This window comes from Hyalella azteca, unplaced genomic scaffold (assembly GCF_000764305.2).
Source record: "Hyalella azteca isolate HAZT.00-mixed unplaced genomic scaffold, Hazt_2.0.2 contig4664, whole genome shotgun sequence".
In the NCBI taxonomy this organism is placed as follows: Eukaryota; Metazoa; Arthropoda; class Malacostraca; order Amphipoda; family Hyalellidae; genus Hyalella; species Hyalella azteca.
This window is the reverse complement of record NW_025934876.1, coordinates 215,241-233,115: the sequence shown is the minus strand read 5'-3', so window position 1 is coordinate 233,115 and position 17,875 is coordinate 215,241. Positions and strand designations below refer to the sequence as shown.

At 38.9% G+C, this 17,875-nt stretch overlaps 1 protein-coding gene across 2 annotated transcripts in view; it reads left to right on the top strand.

Moving 5' to 3' along the window:
• The first annotated feature begins 1,072 nt into the window (after positions 1–1,072).
• The window catches only part of LOC108664930 (anion exchange protein 3), a 53,313-nt gene continuing 36,510 nt past the window's right edge, over positions 1,073–17,875 (top strand). For both annotated transcript variants that reach the window (XM_047880111.1, XM_047880110.1), the window contains exons 1-6: positions 1,073–1,507; positions 8,732–8,886; positions 10,369–10,549; positions 10,680–10,869; positions 12,789–12,903; positions 13,177–13,302. In XM_047880111.1, coding sequence (XP_047736067.1) covers positions 8,839–8,886; positions 10,369–10,549; positions 10,680–10,869; positions 12,789–12,903; positions 13,177–13,302 — 660 coding nt within the window. In that variant the 5' untranslated portion in view covers positions 1,073–1,507; positions 8,732–8,838. The remainder of the gene's footprint in view (positions 1,508–8,731; positions 8,887–10,368; positions 10,550–10,679; positions 10,870–12,788; positions 12,904–13,176; positions 13,303–17,875) is intronic.

Here is a 17,875-nt window from a genome sequence, read left to right as displayed (position 1 = left end):
GCGGCAACAGTTTTGGAAGAACACACGCAGGCAGCATGCGTCAAATTTGACGCTGCGTTAAAAGTCGTCGTGTGTGAATAGCAGTAAAGATTACGTATGTCCGCTGAGGTTCGACGTGAAATACCGCTGCGTGTTGTTGCCGCGTGCGGTATTTCACGTCCTGTGTGAAAGGTGCTTAGTTATTGCACATTTTACCGCATAACTCAAGGCGGTTTCTAACAGCAATGCATTCCATGCCATATGCGTTGACAACTTGACAATTTCCATTGTGACCCAGCTTCATATGTTCCTTCGTGGATTAAAATTCGTGCTAGATAATAATCAATTATAACGGGAAGTCATCGATATGGATAGTCAGTAAGCACATATATGTGAATATTTTTTTTCTATTCTTAATTTACTGTTTTTTGTTGGCTAAGCGATGTTGCATTGCAATGTTTGTTGAACCATTTGGCGCTGATTATCGACAAATACTTACTTTTTAAATTATTAACTTGTAGCAATTCAGAGCAGTCATACATAAGATCTCACACAAGAAAACTTGTAGATTTTTATTTCTGTGTCTTCATATTAGACACTTCCTATTTTTCACAATAGTGCAGCGTACTTCAAATTTTAACCCTAATTACATAACAAATGTGTTTTACCAAATCGATTTAAACTCGTGAATTTGTTGTCGCCATGTATTTTTATATTCTCATTTCTTCAGGATATTTTCATTTATCGTTTAATCTTCTACATGTGTTTGTCTCCTGTTGCCTTTTGAGTTAGATTTTGTACGTTTTTTCTTTGCCCTTTGAGTTAGATTTTGTGTAACTTATCTTCTGTTTTACTGCAAAACTTTTGACTCGCATTTCTCTACGGTTTTCTCAGATTAGTTCGCTGATTGTTCAGCAAAGACATATTATCGTGTTGTTCGTAAAATATTTGGTGCTCAGATGTAATCAACGCACCATTTACTGGACGATTGAGATTCCGTACAGCCAGCTTGTCGCTCACTTCAGGTGTCGCAAGGTACAGATTATACGTAGTAACCTGACGGTTGTTTCGAGATACTCTCATTGGGCGCTGCACTGCGGTAACATCGCGACGCTCCGTCCAGCTAGGTCCGCAGCATTTGTTCTTGATTGTTGTGGCCGCTGCTTTGACTCCCGTTGTTCTCATTGTTGGTAGATCACTAGTAATATACTCTGCAGCTCTGAGTTATTCAAATAGATCGCACGTCATCAATCGAAACACTCAGTCGCTATTCCAAAAGCCAAATCTATGAATCACTCTGACTAGTGTGTTTTTAGAAATTTCAGCATAATTGATTGAAATAATCAACTGCTTTATGGAGCGTCATTAAAACGGCATTTTCCTTCCAATAGTCAACGAAGCTAAGAAGTTTGCAGATTCGATTACCGTTGCGTTCATATATGTAAGTTCCACCAAGTGCAGGCTGAGCTTGCATTTAGCATCGGAACTTCTACCGCAACGCCAACCGCTCGCTACGTCCAGTAACTTGGTTCGTATAAATCTAGCTAAGATGTTTTGCTTCTCCTGCATTTTCTTTCAACTCATTGTTTATATTATTAAAACTCCATACCTGATCCTGAAATTTATTTCACTTCATAACTAGGAGGATTTTTGGTTATTATTTGAGAAAATCATGAATGCTTTAATTGTTAACCCTAGAGCAAGTGCTTGAATCTAATGGCATGTTTCATTTAGTCAAAATTATTCCTATATGATGAGCCGCATTTTAGCTATGATTTCTTAATTTTGAAACTCATGATAGCTCAGTAGGGTTAGATGTTTTAGAAACCTGCATATACGAAACAACTGTCAATTTTCACTTCAATATATATGATATGGCCTTGTGCATAAATCCACTCAACCACATTTTTCTTGATTACAATTCCTGGGCCTGCTTATTTTAAAATAAAAAATTGCCCAAATGATTCGATACCAACATAAGACTTCATCATTGTTGTGAAGTGCAATAATGAATCCGAGAAAATGACCGCATTACTCAATAAAGAACAGCAGAAAGCTTGTGAATGGTAAAATTTGCATATTGAGTTTTTTAAAACTTGTTTGTCAGCGTTCAGCTATCCAGTGCAAATCACATTCTCTTCAGAAGGAGAAAAAAAATAAAAGATATTGGAAAGTTAAGTGAAAAAATTGTTTTTAGATGCTTTCTTGGATAAGGTTTGGTGATTTCTCAGCTACTTCCAGCTTACTGCTGATTCTATCCCTGCCATCAAACGATGTAATAAAGATCTTTTAATTGTGGGGAGAATATTTTAAAGATTCCTGCAAAAAATTTCATGCAACCACTGTCGGATAGTGAATAAGAGCTAAAAGAAGAAAAAATACATAATTTTACTATGAATAGACTATAAAAGGAAAGAACAAAATAAATCAAAATGTGTAAATAAAGTTCCGAGATTCTTATTATATACCAACAAGAATTTGAATACCTTGCCAGATGCCAAGTTGTTAGTGAGAAACGAAATTGGCATTACAACTTGGACCAAACGATGGATCGATAGAAAATATTCCCGATTATTTTCAGCCTAATCTATAAATTCAGTATTATAAATAACATTTTTGTTGTATAAAACGATTTCATCGCTGCAATTCTCTCGATATATATTGAAGGAACATTTTAATATGCGATAGTTGGGACAGTTACTTCTTATGCAATAACCAAGACGATGTGGGCTGTACAGTGTACATGAGTTCCTTCTCAAGAATGTGACCAGTGCATGACAATAAAAAAGATCCCTGATAAATAAAATATTCCTTACTACCGCGATGAAACTACCGCGTACTACCTTACGATACTTTTACAAATACATTTCATTCATTTGTTTGATAGCTAGTTATTCAGATCTTTAGGAACTCTGAACGATCTTTTGATCTCAGTGAAACTGTTTATTTTGTAGAAAATCAAGCAATGAGAAGTCGGTTTGTTATTGCCTTAATGACAATGCCTAGTGGAATTTCTTGAAATTTAATAGTGACGGAGATGACCTTCAATAATTTGGTAATGAGTTATGTAATGAGCTAGGTCATAATTTCCTATACGTTACAACCCCGTTGTAGTGAATCTAACCTATACTGTTCTGAATGTCTTTTTAATGAATAAAGCAGACGCGTTCGCGATGTTGCCGGATTGACCTTGAAGTCCGGGTTAGTAGCCACTAAATAGCGTTATTCTGTTTGCGCCACCGCAGGGAACAGGATTTTAATGTGTACTTTATCACCGATGTTTTAAAGTAGGACCAGGGCTCTTGTCTTTTATATATTGATCTTGCAGTTAAGTGTGTGAAATTATAACTGTCCAAGTTTAGGTTTTAGGAATTCTTGTTAAGCTTTATTATGTGTTTATGGCTTGTCCAATTTGTAAACTTAGCCGTAGTATTTATCTCTCATACAGGGAGACCTTCGAAGCCTAGAATCGACTTCGATTCTTACACACTTGTTGTCATCTCCCGTGTTGAATGAAAACTATTCGGTCGTCTTTGTTTCCTTCGTGTGATGAACCGCGAGAAGCGTGTCGAAGCTGAAGGGTTATTGCGGAATAGGTTATGGTTTTGAACTACGCCTAGTCAATAAGAAGGGCCCCGTAACACCGTTAAAATTCTAGGACGAGACTGGCACCGATCCTGCCCGGTACAGCATCCATTTAGCCAAGACTATCGAAACAAGAACTGGCCAACTATCTCTATAACAGTGCTATGCCATTGCTAACTGAAATAAAAACTCAAACAGCTTATTTGGGTCAGAATGTAGCTCTATTATGGCGCTGCCATATGGGTTGCACAACAGATAACTTCGGGCTGAACAACTTATTCTGAACTTAGGCCGGGGCTCAGAAATAGGGAGGTGGATAAGAGCTGGAAAAAGGTGAGTAGTTTTCATACTTTATCTAGTTCAAGCGACATACAAATGATATTTTAGGTCCATTTCTGGTCCCGGTTATATGTTTAATAGCGTCGTTATTAATATTCTTTTAATTAATTACGGATTCAGATCCCTTTCCTTTTTCAACACACCCGCAATTAGAAACGTTTGCGCTCATGTGTGGAGTATCTATAAAGATAAATCCAGGAAGCTCCAGTGTTTATCCTTCTGTAAAATCTAATGTGTCCTGGAAAAATTTCTTAATCGAATGTAGAGAAATCATAGTTAACTTCACAATTAACCTCTTTAATCATATGATTAAAGAGGTTAATTTTCATTAAGAATCGACTAAAAGTTGTATAGCTTTAAAACTGCTGTAAAAATTAGCAATAATACTATTCAAAAAAGCTCATGTGATCAACTCAATCATGGAGCTGCGTGACACACGATTCGTTTTCATACTCTTGCGTTGATTTGTTTCGTCAATGAACATTTTTCTGGGGTTTTTCATTGACACTTTTCCAAGTGAATGAAAATACTGAGAAATAAACTGCAATATGGATTGATCTGCATTATTTGATTGCATTAAGGTAAAATATTTGTCAAACAATACAAAAGATATTGTGATAACCAAAGCTCGATTAAACGAAAAAGAATGGCATTTCGTTTGGATGACAATCCTAGATTCTACCTCAAGAAATTGCAAGGGAATTTATGTCTGCATCTATTCTTAAGCGAAATTTATCATATCATCTAGTTGTGTCGGAGCTGAAAAATAGGCCTGGTGCATCCTGTCGCCGATTCTTCTAATTTTCATGAGTTGTTCACAAAAGATCTAAAAACAGGTCATGCGGCCGGAGCTTTTAGCGCCTGACGTTAGTTTGAAATAGCTAATAAACTTCAACCAGGTTCGTATTGTGCAATTAAGGCATTTCAAGTCTAAACTTAAAGTTCTCAATAGCATTAACTAGTTTGTTCTTAAACGTTTTAATACTCAATGTCAACGATATCAATATATATAGAGAGCCTGTTCCATTATGTACGTGACTCGAAGCGAGATTAGTTGCAACGCAGTTTTTTTAGTTTATAGCCGTGGCCCCTGTTGTTGGATCTTGTTTAAAATTCTAGTAATCCTTCTGGGACCTAGTGTAAACCATGAGTATTTTTGCATACTTCAATGAGGTCACCACACAGACGTCGATAACAGAGGCTCGAAAGTTTTATAATCTTTAATCTTTCTTCAAAAGACTGGCTCTTCGAGCTTTGAATTATATTTTTTGCAGGTCTTTTAACATCATCTGAATTTTTGCCTTTCCAAGTTTTAGTGACCAAATGGGGTTTCCAAAATCTAGGATCGGGGGCACTACAGCGCTAAACAATAGCTTCATCGTTTCTGCATCTAGGAGCTCGTATGAGCGTCTGATCAGACCAAGAAGTTTGTTGGATTTATGAACTTGCGTTTCAATGTGTCTAGAAAATTTCAGCTCCTTGTTGACATAAACTCACAAATCCTTTCCACGCCTGAGTTAGTTATTACATATTATTTCTCTCTCGTTGCAATCCTGTCTTCTCAACCTGCAATCCTGCTGTTCATTTTTCTTAACGAGGTGGAGTACTTGTCTCCATTAAAACGCAGCTGCCACGTATCAGTCCAGTCAACTTTACTATCAAGATCACTTTGCAGTTAAACTTTATTTGACGCATCCTTAACTGTATTATAAACTTTTGTTTCGTCAGAATGCATGGAGCACGCGCTTGACGCAACTTCTGGCAGATAGAACGAATCAACGATTGTTTATAGAAGCAACGATCAAAACAGGCCCAAAAACGTTTACTTGTGGCACACCCACTGTGCATTGCAGCCCAGCCTGATAAAGTTCCGTTAATAGACAGATTGCCATCTACCAACTAGAAAATATCTGATCCACTGGAGCACTCTAGCCTCTATTTCCAAATACTTCACTCTACGAAGCAGCCGCTCATGCGTCTGGCAAAATTGAGGTACACTACATCCACTGACTCCCCATCGTCCAGCAGACGAGTCTAATAAATTGGTCAGAGTAGACAGACGGTTAGTGGTGCAGGATCTACCGGCAACGAAGCCATGTTGGCAGTTACTGGGGCTACTCCTATCACCTGTTTCTGAACAATGGTGCCACATGAGCTTTTTTTCAATCGGTAGGCTGAGTTCCTTCGTTCAAGCGTTTTTAAAGAAACGCTGCCAAAGGGCTGGCCAGGGCGGCTGCAAATTATTTGAACAATCTAGGGTGAAAGTCGTCTAGTTCACATGACTTGATCGGACTTCGAGCGACCGGGTGCTTGAAAACCTCTTCGTGTATTTCAAAACCTGTTAACCTTGAAAGTGGCCTGGAAGAAGGCGTTATAAGTGGCAGGCCTGAAGTTCCTAACGAGAACTTCTGCTGTGGTGTTCAGAAACCCGGATGTATAAATAACGTGGCACGCAGATGTGTAGCGCGTACAACTAAATTCGTAAACGCGTGTACAACTAGATTCCGTTTTGATGATAGGCTTGGTCATCCACGCGCCTGAGTGTAAACTGAGCTGCCACGACGGCTGTTGGAGTATTTTTTCTTAAAATCATACTAACTTCTTCGATCTATATAAATTGTTGATTTAGTTTGATCTGAGTTAGAAACATATATATACTTCGTGTTAACTTTCCTCGAAAAACGAATGATTTGTATTGGTTGATTGTAATTGCCGTGTCCCTTCAGTGTAATTTCGGAAATTAGATCATACAAATCAGAATTAGTAATTAAATTGGACTAATTTTAGGGCTTCCTAACTCTTTAGTTTAATCGCACCAAACTAGTGAGAATTTTCGAATCGTTTGGCTTGTACGTGTACTATCTAAGAAGACGTCATTCTCAGATTTTTTTCTAAACCGTACGTTTCACCCCAATGCATTATTTATTTCTGAAAAATTGTACAATGTTATCCTCGGGATGTTTCGCCGTTCGTGAATTGATGTATCTATATTAACTGTATTAAATTAACTGATGGCTGACAAATGGTTACGTTACAGCTGGAAATCGCATGAAATCTTAATAATACAGAAAATAATATCCTCGCCTAGCGAATAGTTTTAAAAACAAGATTGCGAAGTTTAAGGCAATAATAAACGGTTTCGCCTTCAATCTGGCGAACATCAAATAAGAGTAGTATTTTTCATCTTCTAAAGTGAGGAACTTCCATATTAATCTCATTTACCTAGGTAGGGGAATGACAGAGTATGAATTCGTGATAGCACAAGTCTTGATGCGAGAAGAAGAAAAGGTTGAGAGGTTTATCAGCGGCCACCGCCTGAGATAAATACCGTAATATGGGTTAAAAAAAGGTATCATCCCAGCTCACCATTAGACATGAAAATTCTCAAAAAGGCAGAGCTGGGCAGCGCTACTTTGTAATGTATCGGCCGCTACCACTACCGCTACATGCTCTAAATATAGTAGTGGGCGCTACCGCTACATTGCTTTAAATGTAGCGCCGCCACCGCTACCGCTACTGAAAATGTAGCGGCCGCTACATGTAGCGCGCTACTGCCAACCTCGGGTAACAACTAACATGTTGACACTAGTAACAGGCTGAGGTTGACAACATTACACCGAAATCACAGTTTTATTCTGTAATTTATATTGTGTATGTATCATGCTGGTTTTTAAATAATATTTAATACTATTAGGTAAAATCTAAAGTCTTTATCTATAAATGTAGCGGTAGCGCTGTAGCGGCAGCGCTGTAGCGGCAAAACCTCGTATCGCTACTTAAATATGTAGCGGGTGCTACCGCTACCGCAACATTGCTTTAAATATAGCGCCGCTACCGCTACATGTAGCGCGCTACAGCCAACCGCTGCAAAAAGGTCATATCTGCTTTCACCCTCTGACATTATAGCAAGGGTTACAAATGTGTTATCGATTCGACGCTGACCATTTGACATAAATAAAGGTTGAAAATATGATAATCATCTCTCACCATGTGACATGAAAAAGGTTTAACAAAGTGTAATTGACGTTCGCCATCGATCTGGCATGACCGGGGGTTAAAACTCAGCGTCTGACATATAGCGTCTGATAATACGGTTTTAAAAGTGTTATCGACGCTCAATACCTGGCAAGAAGAAGAGTTCCAAATTGTTATTTACACCTGCATTTAATATTAATAATCAGGATTAAAAGGGTGTAATCGACGCTCGCGAATTGATTTGTAGAATAAGTATTGAAGGAGCGTCGAGAAACCCATGCAAGGACTATATATAGACTCCGCCTCTGGCCTTTCTGATCAAGTTTGAATAATTAAGGGTTGAAGTTTACAGAGGTGACAGAGTAGCAAACCAACCCGTGAGGTTGTCTGAGTTACTACTTGACCTCAATGCATGATTCGCATGCTTTTCTTAGTACGTTTCCTGCTGAAGGGACACTTCTAGGACATTCGAGAAAAAATTGCCTATATGTCAATAAATAACATTGTTTAACGAATTAAGCACTGGTGCATATTGCAACTAGTCGTGGATAAAGTATACTCAGCAATATTTGTCAATAGTCCTTATTTAAGCAGATGAGGTGCTGGATAAATTTTGTATATAGATCTCGCTCCGTTGAAAATTAAAATGGATATGACAAATTCTACCAAGTATGTTGAACTGCTTAAGACATAGAAATACCTTTTCCCAAATCACAATGAATACCAGAATATCATAAAAATTAATTGGTCCAAATAACCGTCTTGACAAACGAATTTGGTGCGAATAAAATGAATTATTAAATAGAAGTACCACCTTTTACATACCAACAAAATAATACTTCTTTGTTTTCAGGTCAAAGATTCCCCTATACGTTCGTCTCCGGCCAGATATAGCACCGCAGAGGCCGTCGGTGGCAGCGGTGGCCTGAGAGTGGACGAGTTCTGTCAGATCAGTTCTAGATGCCCGCCGCCGCTATGAAGAAAAGCTACGACCACGAGCCCCGCCCTGTGAGTGGTGTGATTCATGCATTTCAAAGCGGTATTTATTTACGCTCATTTGATTGGCAGTGCAGTAATTATATTGATAAAAGCAAAATGCAAAAGTAAATTGCTACACGTAAGAATTTCAATGTGCGAGTATCTTGAGATGTTGAGGTTCGAAAATACTTTTAATTAATTATACATGATGGATAAGGAGTGAAAAACGAATGAGTGTACGACCACTAATGAATGATGACTTCACGAATGTTCCAATTTCAGCAGCCTTATTTACATATTCTGCTTGGGATGTCATTTTTCAAAGTAACGTGGCTCGACACATGCTGGTACTTTAGCGAATTTGGCCGCTTAAAAACCCACCCTAAAAGTAATCCCTTTTAACCACTCCATTCTCGTTTGCTTGAGGCTAAGTTATCCTGCTTCGGTCTTTTGCTGAAACAGCATCGTATTACGAGGTACTGTATAACAAGGTTATAAGACATCGTATTATTTAATCAGCGTATTACAAGGTCTGCCGTCTGGATCATACAAAGTCAAATATTAATGGTCTAATGACAACTTGGTTTTAAATATTCTGGTTTACTAATAATATTTCCGAGATTGAAACAAAAGATATATGCTTGACTTCGAGTTACCCTACGATAAATTCGATCGATCCACATTATGATCCGTCCGCATTTTTAAAGTATTACCTACGTAAGATGTTTAGTAAGCGTTCAAACAATTCGATTAGTAGATTAGGCACGGCACAGTTACCACAGACGCATTGTTTGGGTATTTGTTTTGTCATTAGGGAATAAAATAGTCGACATTGGACAAGTCTCACGAACATAGATCTGGGGATTTGTGCAGTGTATTTGTACATTGCATTTCATCTTCTCAAAGTTTCATTTATGACGCATCGCACTCAGATGTTCGTGGAGCTATGCGAGTTGAAGGAGTCGACCATGGGGCTGGAGTGGCGGCAGACTGCTCACTGGATCGTTATTTTATGTTCGTTATATTCAATGATCGTTATTCAATGTATTTATATGTACATTACTAACTCCCCGCACTCAGATGTTCGTGGAGCTATGCGAGCTGAAGGAGTCTAGCATGGGGCTGGAGTGGCGGCAGACGGCTCGCTGGATCGTTATTTTATGTTCGTTATATTCAATGATCGTTATTCAATGTATTTATACATTACTAACTCCCCGCACTCAGATGTTCGTGGAACTATGCGAGTTGAAGGAGTCTAGCATGGGGCTGGAGTGGCGGCAGACGGCTCGCTGGATCGTTATTCTATGTTCGTTATATTCAATGATCGTTATTCAATGTATTTATACATTACTAACTCCCCGCACTCAGATATTCGTGGAGTTATGCGAGTTGAAGGAGTCGACCATGGGGCTGGAGTGGCGGCAGACGGCTCGCTGGATCGTTATTCTATGTTCGTTATATTCAATGATCGTTATTCAATGTATTTATACTTTACTGACTCCCCGCACTCAGATGTTCGTGGAGTTATGCGAGTTGAAGGAGTCGACCATGGGGCTGGAGTGGCGGCAGACGGCTCGCTGGATCAAGTACGAGGAGAGCGTAGAGGGCGTACATAGCGACCGCTGGGGCAAGCCTCACGTCGCTTTCCTCAACTTCCACGCAATCTTCTCCCTCAGAAAGGCACTTGATAAAGGTGAGTCTACTTTCGACTTATGAACTTGAGACTCGTCTGGCTTATAAAACGATATCAGTCAATGTTTGATATCTTCTGAAAATGAGTATAAAATCATTAATTTATCGTTTTCTTTTCCTATTTCATGAAGGCGCGGTGATCTTTGACATGGAAGAGACAGATCTTGCAGAGATTGTAGACAGGATTGTGCAACACATGATTGCGAGCGAGCAAATTCCTGCTGACCAGAAGGAAGCCACCATCTCCACCTTGCTGGTCAGAGTACGGCACGTCAACGAAACGAGCTTTGCAGTGTCGAGGAGGGAGTCTCGCACCGCTTTGTGAGTTTTCGCACTCCGGCAATATGAGGAGTCCCTGTTTCGTGTGTTACGCACTTAAAACCCGATTGTCAAAATTCAACGAGCTCACAAAAATATTGCCCCTCACGACACTTTCTCAGCATTTGACAGACCCCGCAATAACAACAACTACCAAGATGAAACCCTACACAGCACGATATTCACCACTGTCACAAAAAGATTTACGCTAACGAACATTCGACAAAACATAGACCCCTACGTACAACTTACTGACGACCATTCCATCACTGACAGCAACACAACGCTTAAGGTATTCAATCACAACGTTCATAGCTGCAACAAAGACAGAGCAATTATTTATTCTGGTGCTGTTTAGGCAATCAAACGGCTTATTCCATACAAACTGCATGATAACTTTCACACAGTCATTGCACACACGAACAAAAATGACCGATTTACAAAAAAATGGGCAGGACTTAGTTCCACAGAATGATACAGACAACGAACATTTCGACACCGAACACATTCGTAAATTACTGGTCCGCGTGAACAACAACACACAAACTTGAGTCACTCATAAAATAATGGCTTTCTTACCCGACTCCACTCAGTAGACTTCTCACCCATAACCAATAGAGAACTACAGCTCCCACTAAATACAATTCAACAGGAAGCATTTGGTCCCACAGGCATCACAACCCCCCAATTCAAGCACATGCTTAATTAAAAACACAAGCAGGCAAGCTCATATACATAATAGCATCCATTTTTGAAAATTTACATGTGGGAGGTATTTAGAGAGCAAAACTTTCAACTACTTAGCCATACTCTTCGAAGTGGGACAAAAGTAATGAATAAACAATGAACAGTGTTCTTATTATCGCGTTCGGAAACAACCTCAGAATATTGATTAAACAACATTTTTTAATTTTAGTATATACCTATACCATCCTACTATAGTACTACTATACTACTTTCGAAGCTATGCCCTACGAAATTAAATTTTTACGGAGTACCTTTTCGCTAAATGGGTTTCCGTCGCAATTGGTATATACGCAGAATAAAAAAATTTCGTCTAAGCAATATTCTTAGGTCGTTTCCGAACGTGAAAATAGGAAAACTGTTTATTGTTCAATTTCTTACTTCGGTCCCGTTTCGGAGACTATGGCTGAGGATTTGAAAGTTTTCTTCTCTAAATACTAACCAAATGTAAATCTTTATATATTGCTGGTGAATATTTTTAAAATCAGTTCTTTTTTCAAGTATAAAGATATACTCCCTGTTCTATACGTTCGTCTCGTGTTTTTCAACATAGTTGTGCGCTGGGCGCATCTGCGTCTGTCGGTATGACATCACAAAATTTTTAGACAAGGCTGGCGGAGCATAAGGAAGGGTATTTAGAACAGGAAACCTGCTTGCGCATCCCCCTCATTCAGCAGTACGCATTCATGCTGCGCAGTGTAACGTCGCGGTGTCCGATAATTATTCTAGAATTTTGCCTCCACTACCGGTTTTTCTGACCTGCGAATTTTAGAGTCCCTGTATATTTTTAAACAAAAGCCTAGTCTGAATGTCGAAAATAGTTCATATCCCCGTTAAATTGTAAATAGACAAGAATTTGTCCGCTCATGTTTACCTAATTTTTTTTCATTCCACAATTTATTTTGTAATACAGGTATCTCCAATGTGGATCTTAGTTTACTTATTGTTTGTACTTGTGCTTTAAGATTTTAAACTAACGAAGATCTGGACTCTGAAACGTTTTCTCGCATAAGAAATGGTGAATTTTTTGGCTTTTTTCTTTGCTTTCAATTTCTTAGAATATATGCATTGCCAGTTCTTCGAGGCTTTTTCAACACGGTGCTATGGTAACACCGTTACCTATCCTTGCGCACATAGATGCTCAAGCATCACCTCTTCGCTAACCTTTTATTTTACAGTGACGCAGACGGAAACCTGATCACACTGTCGAGCGTCGTGGACTCAGGAACCCCCAACAGTTTCACCGGCCACCTAAGGTCCTCCATCAGGAGGTCCATCAAGAAAGCTCGCCCCGTAAGGCCATCAATTCTTTCCAATTAAAATGTCATGCATGCGTAAAATTCAAGCACTGCATTATTTACTAGTTCCATTAAATTATTTACAGATAAGGAGCGTCATTTCCAGTTGAATCTCGCGTCCACCTTATTATTTATATTCGTCATATGAATCACTCAATGGATGGTGCTATTATATAGTTAAATTTTTCTCTGTAAGGCTTAGATTCGGCATTGACAGTTTAAATTTTTCCATGAATTACTTACGTTCATTTCATTTTTTTTCGCGTAGGAACTAGCGGGGAGTCGGCGCCACAGTACCTTTGAGCACAGCCTGACGAAGGCACACACCGACGGAAAGTTCAGGAGCAGACTGCCCTCTTTGGCCAGGAAACACGACACTGTCGAGACATTCAACGTGAGTTCAAGACCTTATACTGAGGTACTTCACCATGGCATGACACTATATTTATAGCGGCAGCGTGTACATATTCGTTAGCAAACATCACTGATCGGCATGGCTAGGCAGCACTTCTCGTTAGCAACATTTGCCTATGCATTTCTAGTCAACAATTTAAATGGCTACATTTTCAAAAAGCCACTCACAACTCGTGCCACGAGAAATAAGACAATAAAAATAAGCGGCTAGAGAGAAAATGGGGCTCATAGTCGTTTTGCTCGAATGGGAAAAACGTTTTTCTAAGTATTGCCTATTTAGCTTTCCTGGAAGAAGAAATCCGTTCCTTTTCCTTGATTCCGTTCCTTTTCCTTCCGATTTTCCTTGATTTTTCGAAGAATCAACAAAGAAGTGAAACATTCTAGTTGATTCAAACATTCATTTGAATCAACATCCTTATGTCCGATTCAAATTCTTCTTTTTTACCGTTTTAGCAAGAAGATTCGATAAAATGGAGATAAAAATCAAAAATTATTCTAGATACAGTAGGAAATATCCGCATTATTCTTCGATGAAATCTGGTAACGAGCAATTTTGAGTGTAAACGGTGGATTTCAAACCAGAAGAATGTTTTTTTTTTGTTATTTAAAAAAGATGTGGGTACAATCTCCACTTTACCATCAGCAGTATTATCTCTTTCGTCGACTATCTTCATGGCTTGCACTCAATCCACTACATGTCGGCAATATAATTTTTCGTCAGTTCAACATATATACGAGGCATGTTAAAGGAGTAGAGAGTACCGTTTTGACATAGAAAAATGCTTCTTCAATAAATAATTTATTCACTTGAAAGTTCATACTTTACTATCTACATAATTCCATTAATATTGAGTCATTTATCGTACCTTGGGACAAGCTCTTGTATGCCGTAGTTAAACAAGCTTGCAGCTTGATTAGACAATTTCGTAAAGAACTCTTCTTGAGACAGCTGGAAGTTTTTCAGCAAAGGACGAAATCGTAAATCGACTATCCTCTTTCACTTTACACTTACAGCCTACTTTTTAAATCAGATCATCGGTAAAGACTGAAGGTCACCCACTTCGTACTAATCTACATTATGAACGTTGGTGCGGCCATCATTCAAGGCCCTAACCCATTTTCGCACCATTCCATCACTCAATGTTTTCACCATATACTGATTTGTTGATGAATTTCAACTGATTTGAAGCCCTGAGCACATGAAAACGCACGCATTTCGCAGTATATAGGCGGAATTCTCATGCGGTGGAGGCATTTTATAATCCCTTAAACAGATCCCTTAAACAGAAGTTTAAACTTTATGCGTAGATAAGCAAGAATTTTTGAATGTCGCCCATGCGGTGACGCTATTTTTTGGGCCAGGGCGGCCCAGTGGTTAAAGTTCAGAGTACCAGGATTGGAGCAGAGAGGCGCGGGTTCGATCCCAGCTCTGTGCGCCAGTTTCTGGTCAGAATCGGCAAGGAGGCCGGGCGGTTAAGCACAGCAGAATTGTAGCAGTGCGTTGCGAGTTCGAGACCTCAAAATGCTGTGAATGTTCTGCAATGTTAAGAATCGGCGACAGGCCTACGGCCTAATAAACGCTGAAACCGCTATTATGTAGATTCGATCGAATGGTTCTGTTGTGGTATCTGTGGTTTTCCATTGCACGGAGTTACGTGGCGCACATGCGCTAAACGGCGGCCGCAGCGTTGCGGCGGCGGTATTTAAAGACGGTACTTACTCTAAAAAACACACATTATATACCAAGACAAAATCAATAATCGATTCTTATAATATCTTTATGGTAATCTTCGATTTTTCAGTCATAAATACTCATTGCCTCGCACATAACGAAATACATTTATTATGAACGTTATCAGAAATTGAATGCCGAACCCGAAGCATTCCTTATTATTAACTTAAAAAGTAATTTTTATTGAGCGCTGCCACTTTAAGCAGAGCAAAATTCGAGCAGTGAGTGAGTCGCGTGCTCGTGACCGCAAAATGCTGTGATTGTATTGTGGTATTAAGAATCGACGACAGGCCTGCGGCCTGTCGCCGATTTTAAAAATCGGGTTTAAAATATTTTTACGCCAACTCTGATTCTGTTTTGAACAAAAAAGCGAAATTTTTTTGATGCAGGAGAACAAGTGCCCAGATATTATTTGTAAAACTGAAACGCTGCCAAAAAATCATTGCGCGAAGATTGTACCAGTTGAGCTTCAGTTGCCAGTTTATGATCATTTTCACAACTTTGGTGAAGAACAATGCAGCAGGTGAAGGGCTGGTTATGGGTCCAGGGCCGAATCATCGAAACATCGCTAAGTACGCGTAACGAGTTACGTGTTGCTAAGTGCTGTTATGAAGACGTCACTCTAGCGGTGTTATTATCAAAACATTCGCGCGGTAAGCTACGCACAAGAAGTTGTGCGTAACTTTACGCCTGCTTGGAGTGGAGCTACGCACAACTTTTGAATGGGTGAAGCGATTGGTAATCATTTAGTTAATAGTATCTAGACTCTAGTATGTACTAGTACTAGTGTAATAGTATTATTTTAAGGTAAATCCTCTAAGTTTTATTTAGAAAAATGTCCTTTTTTATATGTAAGGAATTATATTGGTCGCGATTCTGATACATTTTTCTCTGTACATGTCGATAGAAAACGAGTTTAGTTGGTGGAGCTAAACGATGAATAGATTAACCTCAAGACGGATTCGCAAAAATTTTACTCTCGTTGTTCATTATATCATATTGATCATTAAAATTTTTTTGCTATCTTGAAACGGCATTTGTCATTGATTTAATATAGTAAAAGCGTCTAGGATGTTTTAAATAGCCTAAAATGTTTAAATAACTGGACACAGAAGCGTGGCATTATATGACTCATAATGTAAACAAATGATGTAAGCGAGTATCTGATTGGCTAATGTGCAACGTGGTTTGCTAATACGCTCTAAGCTAAGTCTTGCGTACGCAACTACTAATACCGCCAAAATTGGGTGTACTCACGCAACACGTAACTTTTTGCGCAAGTATAAAAAGTTACGAAATTTTGATAATCCGGCATCTGGGTTAGAACTCTTTACGAGGCTCAGCAAGTAAAGCTGTCTAGTGAGCACCAATCAGCTAAAGAATAAGTGTGGTTCTAAAGAATCAGTGAGGTCCGTAAAATACAATGATAGCCTCCTTATGAGTCACGATCATTGAACAGTTCCACCGAAAATGATCGTTTCAAGCTGCCTCATACCAAACATGACTTTCCGTAGGTCATACTCGCTCATCATTGGTAATTTGAACCATCAAGTACGAGGCTGTACAGGTGGATCCTCTACAATTAAATCACAGAAATAACCCAGCATCCTTTTTCCTTTAGTCTGTGAGAGTTTTTTTTCAGTACAGAACGTTACCAAGCCAACATACGTATTATAGGGGTGAACAGAATCCCAATATTTTAGACCTAGTGTATACTAGTGATGAATCAATGTTAGACGAGCTCCGCAAAGAGGCTACGTTGGGCAATAGCCACCAACAATTGTTGTTTTCCACTATTAAATGTTGTACGGAAAAGACGCCCTCGGAAATGCGAGTGCTTGAACTTTGCATGAGGCGACTATGTTGCACTCCATGAAGCAGTGAGTGCTGTATCACTGATTGTACTGCATGAATGTGGCAGAGTCATGGTAATTCCTCAAGAACAAGGTAATGTTTGCAGTTCACGCATGTGTACTTAAGTGGATGAAATACCACAGTCATGAACATTACAATTATAGCTAAGTTAAAGACCAATAAAGAAGCCTACAAGCTTTATTTGCGGAATCGCATCGATGAAGATTGCAACTTATACACAAGAGCTCAAAATCATGCTAAAAAATCTGTGGCGCCGCTGTCGAAAACTTCGAAAAAAAATATTGCCAAAAATGAATAAAATAAACCGGAAGCCATTTTTGCAAGCTAACTCAAAATGTAAGACAACCGACGCTACCTCTGATTTGATAGTAGATCAATAAAACATACCTATCCTCTAATACGGGCAAGACTAACGTTGTTAATCAGTTCTTTTGCCGTGTGTTCACAAACGAGGACTTGAACAGTATGATTAAATAGGGATTTTCAAGGAATATATATATATATATATATATATAGAGAGAAGCGTTTCCTATCGTCTCATATCTTTTAAAGTTGGGTGAATCGGAGTGATCTACTCCACCAAATTTTCGTTACGTTCAGGTTCAAGATACCGGTATTCATTACTTATCGTTTTGTCAGGTAGTCTGCCGAGTGGCATTTGATTTGGCACGTGAATAAGGTTCTCTTTTTGGAAGCGTTACGGCAAAGAAAATACAAAAAGAGGGTTGTAATGAAACACTGATACATTTCATATTAAATTGAGAAATTCAAGTTCACATCCTACGTTAACAAACATCTCTAGTAGGTAAATAAAAAAAACGAGCTGAACATAATCAAAGTCCGAAATCTAACAGTTAAATCATCATCATCTAAACTCATCTAATTTTACCGGGGAAAAGCGTGTGATCCGTTGCAGTTCCGTTGAGCTGTACGACTGTTGTAAACG